At 55.7% G+C, this 7,364-nt stretch overlaps 1 protein-coding gene across 1 annotated transcript; it reads right to left on the bottom strand.

The window, feature by feature from the left end:
- EGR1 (early growth response 1) lies at positions 1 to 3,843 on the bottom strand. Its single transcript, XM_005891717.3, has 2 exons — positions 3,248 to 3,843; positions 1 to 2,556 (listed from the first exon to the last, which is right to left on the bottom strand). Exons 1-2 carry the CDS (start codon positions 3,555 to 3,557, stop codon positions 1,238 to 1,240), a joined length of 1,629 nt encoding a protein of 542 aa, XP_005891779.2. The 5' UTR covers positions 3,558 to 3,843; the 3' UTR covers positions 1 to 1,237.
- Between the last annotated feature and the right edge of the window lie 3,521 nt (positions 3,844 to 7,364).

The raw sequence follows: 7,364 nt of genomic DNA, 5'->3' as shown, positions 1-7,364 counted from the left end.
TATTTTATTTTCCTTTTAATTTTTCTGAAGGATATACACCACATATCCCATGGGCAATAAAGCGCATTCAATGTGTTTATAAGCCAAACAGTCACTTTGTTTAAGCAAACACATGTACAAAGTAAAATAAAACCACAAAATAATGAACTGCATGTTCATAACATACAAAAATTGCCGCCTACTCAGTAGGTAACTACAACATTCCAACTCCTGAATTATATTTATAAATTTACATTTTCAGTTTAAAAAAATAGACTTTTGAGAGTTCGGATTTTTAGATTTTGTTTTCTTACATTCTGGAGAACTGGAGCTCAAGCTCAGCCCCCTTCCTTATTTTGCTCCCAAAGCCTCCCCCCGAATCACCACTCCCTGCCCCCCTTAAGGCTAGAGGTGAGCACATCCCTCACAATTGCACATGTCAAGCCGTGTCAGCAAGGCGCATCACACAAAAGGCACCAAGACGTGAAACTTTTTAAACCAAAAGGACAAAAAAAAAAAAAAAAACTACTTTCAAAAAAAGGAGAAAAACCAAACCGTATTTTGCCACATGTGAGTACAGTCGGGCAGTATTTACAAAACGGTTAACAGAACAACACTCTGACACATGCTCCGATTAATACCAAGAACTGCTGTTTCAAAAAAAAGCTTCAAACTGAATCGTCACAGCATCATCACAAAACAAAGGATCACCATTGGTTTGCTTGGCTTTTCTTTGTTTGTTTTTTCCCAAAAGTGAGATTCTAATTCCAAATAATACAATAGAGTATGCAAATTACCTTCACATCAAGAGTACCCCAAGAAAAACAAAATCCATGGCACAGACACTGTACAAGAGTACAGGGCTGGGTTCTGAGGGACCCAAACCCCATTTTTGCCAACTTGATTTTCTAGCATTGAAGGGAGCAAGGGGTCAGGCATACGATGGAGATGATACTGAAATGATATATCCAAAATCCATGCAAATCAAGTTCTTTGGATAGATGTGAAGAACTTGGACATGGCTGTTTCAGGCAGCTGAAGTCAAAGGGAATAGGGACTGGGGAGGAAAGGGAAGTGGACAGAAAGAATTGTTGGCCAACAGACCTTCCACAGTGACCCTGGGGTCAAGTAGAGAGGGAGGACTTGGCTCTGAGAACCTCCATCTGACCTAAGAGGAACCCCTCCCCCCTCCTATGGCCATCTCCTCCTCCTGTCCTTTAAGTCTCTTGTGTTTCATTTTCTCCCTTTTCCTTTCCCTTTAGCAAATTTCAATTGTCCTGGGAGAAAAGGTGGTTGTCATGTCCGAAAGCCCAGTGGAGGCGCTGAAGGAGTTGGTGACAGCTGAGGAGGGGAAGCTGCTGACCTGGGTCGGGAAAGCAGGAGGGACGGAGGAGTATGTGGTGGCCACCGAGGGGGACGGGAAACCATTGTGGACAGGGGATGGGTAGGTCGAGGAGCCAGGAGAGGAGTAGGAGGTGGGCACGGGCGATGGGTATGAGGTGGTAGCTGGGGATGGATAAGAGGTAGTAACTGGGGATGGGTAGGAGGTAGCCACCGGGGATGGGTACGAAGGGAGAGAGGAGGTGGCAGCAGAGGCTGCGCTTTTGTCTGCTTTTTTGTCCTTCTGCCGCAAGTGGATCTTGGTATGCCTCTTGCGTTCATCGCTCCTGGCAAACTTTCTCCCACAGATGTCACAGGCGAAGGGCTTCTCCCCTGTGTGGGTGCGGATGTGGGTGGTGAGGTGGTCACTGCGGCTGAAGTTGCGCATGCAGATGCGGCACTGGAAGGGCTTCTGGCCGGTGTGGATGCGAATGTGGCGGGTGAGCTCATCTGAGCGAGAGAAGCGCCGGTCACAGGACTCCACAGGGCAGGCGTAGGGACGTTCATGGGGGGGCGTCTTGCTGGGCCGGTTGGGGTACTTGCGCATGCGGCTGGGTTTGATGAGCTGAGACTGGTAGGTGCTGTTGAGGGCCTTCAGGTCCTGGGAGCCCGACTGTGTGGCAAAGGCCTTGATGGTAGAGAGAGGAGTGAGCGAAGGCTGCTGGGTACGGCTCTCCAGGCCCTGGAAGGGCTTCTGATCTGGTGTGCCCAGGCCCAGGTCCCCCTGCTGTTGTGGAAACAGATAGTCGGGGATCATGGGAACCTGGAAGCCCCCCTTGGCACCAGGGTAGGCAGGAGGTGGGTACTGAAGGGCAGGGCCTGCTGAGCCTGGAAAGGCCTGGCCTTGTGTCTCAGGGAAGATGTCAGTGTTAGGTGTGGGGAAGGTGGGTGCCGCAGAGTAGATGGGGCTGCTGTCGTTGGACTGCACTGCGCAGCTCAGCGGTGGGCTCTGGGAGGCTGAGGAGGAGGCCGCGGGAGATGATGCTGAAGATGAGGTGGCCGGTGGGTTGGTCATGCTCACGAGGCCACTGACCAGGCTGAAGAGGGGCTCAGGCCACAAGGTGTTCCCACTGTTGGGTGCAGGCTCCAGAGAGAAGCGGCCTGTGTAGGTGATGGGGGGCAGCCGGGTGGTTTGGCTGGGGTAACTCGTCTCCACTAGAACCTTCTCGTTATTCAGAGAGATGTCAGGAAAGGACTCTGGCAGGAGAAAGAGAGGGAAGAGGCCTGGTTACTGGAGAGCAATCACCGGAAGACGCGGAAGACCCACGCTGCCAGACAAGAGGTCGGGCCAGCTACCATTGACTCTTGAGCTGGTTAATAATTGATAACAGCAGATTGAAATGTTCCTGGACCCGGTCCAGACGCAGAACCCATTTCAACAACCGCTGACGCAAATACGGAGAATCCCCCTCCACTGCAGCTCCCAGCGCTCCGCAGCGGCGGCTGCGCGGGCGAGGGATTCCCGCCAGTACCCCCGCAACGGCCGCGGCTAGTGCGCGCCCCCTACCCCGGGCTGCCGGGACATCCCGGGCCAAGGATCCCGGCCTTTCCTCGGGGATAGCTGCAGGCTAGGCAAGCCTTTCTGGAGGGGGAGGGGGCGCAGCCCTGTTCATCAAAACAAGCTCTCCCTCCTCCATCCACCCACGCAGCCCCACAGCTCTCCATCCAAAACAAAAGCTGGCTCCTCTGCGCACCGTTAAGGACAGGGTGGGGGTGGGGAGAATGTCTTCAGGCGGTCCTCTAAAACAGGACCCTGGGGATATAAGGAATGGAAGGGAAACCCCACTTGCATCCCTGCGGCGAAGGGGGCGCTGCAAAGGCCGTGGGGAAGAACCGGACGCCAGAATGTCGGCGAATGGGCTAGCCCTCGGCGTAGGCCACAGCTTACCTGCGGTCAGGTGCTCGTAGGGCTGCTCGCTTGCCTCCCCCTGAGGGTTGAAGGCGCTGCTGCTGTTGCTGTTGCTGCTGCTGCTGCCACCCCCTCCACCTCCACCGCCCCCGCTGCTGCTGCTGCTGCTACCGCTGCTGCCCTCCGGGGCCCCGGCGGCACCAAGGAACTGGGGAGCCCCATTGCTCAGCAGCATCATCTCCTCCAGCTTAGGGTAGTTGTCCATGGTGGGCGAATGAGGAAAGGAGCCAAAGGGATCGGAGATCTGCAGCGGGGACATCAGCTGCATCTCGGCCTTGGCTGCCGCCATCCCGGACCGGCGGGCTGGAGAGCTGGTGTTGGGGCGGGTGGGCGCAGCCGGGGACCGAAGCTGCGGGGGACACCTCACGGGGGCTTGGCCAGGTCACATGCGGGGCGCGGGGCACACTGTGGAGAGCGCAGGCGGGGTCCGCAGGCTCGCCCTCGCCGCCGGCCGGTGTAGACGCGGCGCTGCTACCGAGGCTGGGGTAGGGGCCGGTCCTGCGGCGGCGGAAGCTGGCGGCGGCGGCGGCTGGCGGCGGCGGCTCCCCAAGTTCTGCGCGCTGGGATCTCTCGCGACTCCCCGGATCCGCCTCTATTTGAAGGGTCTGAAACGGCATGGACCCGCCTCCGTCGTGACGTACATGGCCATATATGGGAGGCAGGAAGCCCTAATATGGCAAGACCGGCCTGGAGGACCCGGAGTGACGTGAAGCCCCCTCTCCAAGAACTGTAGGCACTGCCATCCCGCAACCTGGGCCCCACGCCTGCTCCCGCACCCTAGGTGCCCAGGCTTCGAGGAAATTTAGTGCTCAAGCCGCAGCCGAGGACTCCCGGACCGAAGCTGTTCAGTAGTTCCCGGCGTTGCCCCCGCCTCTTCCCTCCGCCTTCTTCCCTCCTCCCGGAGCCGGAAGCAGCCAGGCCTTATCGGGGCGCTCCAAATAAGGCGCTGCCCAAATAAGGTTTGTTCCGGCGGGGGATCCTTCCTGCTCCTTATATGGCGTTTCCGGGTCTCTGCTTACTGCTCCCTGGCTCGCTCCCTCCTCCCTGGTTCCAAGCCGGGAGCCCAACGCGCGCGCTACAGCTGGGGACGCCCAGGCGGGGAGGGCTCCGGGCGCACCGCGGTTCCCCGGCGGGGACTGGGCTGGGAAAGCCCGGGCCCTGGGCGGGGGCGAGGGCGAGGAGGACTAGAGTTCTGCCACCGTCATCCAGGGCTCGCCCGCCCACCTCTGGGACCGTGGGAGCCGGGCGGGAGCGAAGGGGAGGAGTGGCTGGGCTGGCCAGGGCAGAGGCCGCCCAGGAGAGGCGGGGCCCTGACCCCTGGCCTCGACCAATGGCATGGTGCCTTTCCAGGTGTCGCGGTGGAAACTGAGGCTTAGAAAATAATAGCCAGATGGTTCCTGTGCAGAGCGATGGGCCACCTGCTTCTCCTCCATCTGCCAATGGAGTGGGGTTGTTGGGGCCTCGGGATCCCTCTCCGCCATCAGAACCGAAAGGCAATTCTCTGGTTCCCTCTGGGGAAGAGCCCACGCTTGGGTGGCTGGACAAGGGAAGCTGATTGTCTCTGGAGAAACCTGAGTCCTGTTCCCACTAGGAGCTAGTGGTCCTTGGGATGGTGGGAGACTGACCCACCTTTAACCAGAACAGGTGATCGGGGGCCAGAAGTGTGGGAATCCGAAAAGGAGGCTTCCTTACGGACTGTCTGGGGACCCCCGGCTGGCGAGAAGAGAGATCTGCTTAGCGAGCTGGTGCTGCCCTCTGGAGGTCCCCTCTCCAGCTCGGTTCCCCCGGCCCCTGGCCGAGTAGGCTCTTCGCCGCCTTCTTGCTCCCCCTCCGAGCTCCTGTGCTGGGCGCTGCGCCAGGCGGGGGGAGCCTTAGACGCAGTGAGCAGTAACTGAGCAGGCGCCGCAGCCTGGGCTCCCCCTGCAGTCCCTGGGGAGCCGCCCCAGCCGAGGCTCGCAACTCCCGGGCGGGGTAACACTCCCCTCCTCCAGCCAGGCCAAGGGCGAGGGTGGGAGGAGGGGGCGGTTAGGCTGGCAAGGTTCCAGCAGGTCTCCTGGGAGCTAGACGCAAACGGGGAAGCCCTCCCCGTTGCGTCCCCGCTCCCCCACTCAAGTGCGCACCCAAAACAGAACGGGGATTCCTGTTGGGGAAGGCTTCTGCTCTAGCTCTGAATCCAGGGGAGGTGGTGTTTTTCTGAATTTAAAAAGAAAGCAGAAAGTGTGTGTGTGGAAGGAGGGTGCTGACGACATTGGGAGGGAAGGGGTGGGGCGGGTTAGGGTCTCCCTGAACCCAAACAGCTTCAGGAAGTCGGGGTTGAGGGTGTAAAATGGGGGAGGAGGATGTAACTATCTTCGGCTTCATCCCTCTGTATTCTACACACACACAAATCGGCTTAGGGAATCCAGCAATGAACCAGGGCACCCTTATCTCTGTTCTCTAAATCTGAGCTCCCCAACCCAAACGCTAGGACCTGGTGGGGGCCCACTCCAAGGTACCGAGTTGTCCATTAGAAGCAAAAGCCTCCTGCAGGGCAGAATGGCCAGGCCAGTCAGAGTCAGATGTGTTAGGTCTGAATGCCCATTTTGCTACTCCCTGGTGGGGTATCTTGGCCAGGCTTTTCTTATCTCTCTTCAGCTGTAAAACAGATCTAATGTTAATGATGGAAGGATTGTTATAAAGACTGAAAACTTACATGGACTTCCATGTGTGAAGTTCCAAAGCACAGTGCCTGCCTTGCAGTTGACATTCAGTAAACAGTGGCTTTTGCTGTTTTCTGGGGCTTTTGACCCACTGGGGTTGCCCACAGTTCACCCACCCATCCTCAGCCCCCAAGTAAACCCCAGTGACCATTTTCTGAAAAGTTGTACAGAGAAGGAGAAACATTCCAATCCTAACACAGGGGCCATTGTCCTGAAGAGCCCATCTTAATCCTCCTTGCTGCAGTAGAACATTATTTCATAGAGCGGAATTTTTTTCAACCTTGACTGTGCACAAATGGAGCTCTGAAAAAGAAAGGTTTTACCCTAGGCTAACCGAATCACAATCTTCCTGAGCTCATGAGAGCCAGAACTGAGCAGAGACTTCCTAGGATCCTTTTTCTGTCTCTGGGGAGCTACCCAGGCTCTGAGAGTACATATTCCTCCCCCAGCCAGGGCAAACTGGTTCCCCTATGATTCTAATGTGGAAGTTGACCCACAGGATCTTCAGGTCCTCACTGAAGCTGTGCACTCAAAATCCTAATAATCTACATCTTTCGCTTTGTGTGTCCAACCGTTCTTTTCCTAAGTGCTCCCAGTCAGCTATTTCCTTTGGAGAACCACCCCCAATCCATATGGTTGAGGGAAGAAAACCCCATCCTAGATCTAGGTGAGGACATGTCACCCCTACCTGGTCATCCATCTAGGATGCTTTCTTCCAGCAGTCCAGGAGCATTCTATCTCCCTAGGCATAGCCACTGCATCAGGATGGGCACATGACCCAAACCAGGCTAATGAGAGACTCTTCTAGGACTTTTTCTGGAACTCTGAACAATAGGAATTCTCTTTCCCAGATGGTACTAAACCAGTGGAATGTAAGCCTGGAAGCCATCTTGCCATCTGACCTGGAGAGCTTACCTGAGAATGAAGCCCATGCAGAAGAAATTAAAAAACAGATCCACACCCAGAGAGTAAATCTCTGGATAGAGTCGGGGCCTTTGAGTTACACAGGTTAATAAATTTCTTTTTTAAATAAAGCTTATTTCAGTTTCTATTACAACCCAGCAGGTTCTGATTAAAACACCCATTATCCACAACAACAGTAAACTTTTTTGAGGACTTTCTGTGGATAAAGGCCTGAGGCATAGGCTCCTGCTGCTGAGAAGCTTACAGTTGGGTAGAAGGGAACCTGGACTCCAAGTTACAAGAGAATTAAGATTAGGCAGCAGCCCTGAGTCTGGGACTCTCAGACCTTGTCCATTGGATGACTGATGCCAAAAGCTCTAGAAAAGGTGAGAGGCCCTCAGAGGGTCTGCAGGTCTGAGCCGATGTCAGTGCTCAGACTTTCCTTGCAAACCATAGAAGAGGAAGAGGCAGAGGTGAGAGCAGAACTGGGCTGG

Source organism: Bos mutus, chromosome 7, assembly GCF_027580195.1.
Source record: "Bos mutus isolate GX-2022 chromosome 7, NWIPB_WYAK_1.1, whole genome shotgun sequence".
NCBI lineage: Eukaryota > Metazoa > Chordata > Mammalia > Artiodactyla > Bovidae > Bos > Bos mutus.
The sequence above is the reverse complement of the archived record's forward strand: the minus strand, read 5'-3'. Positions and strand labels throughout refer to the sequence as shown.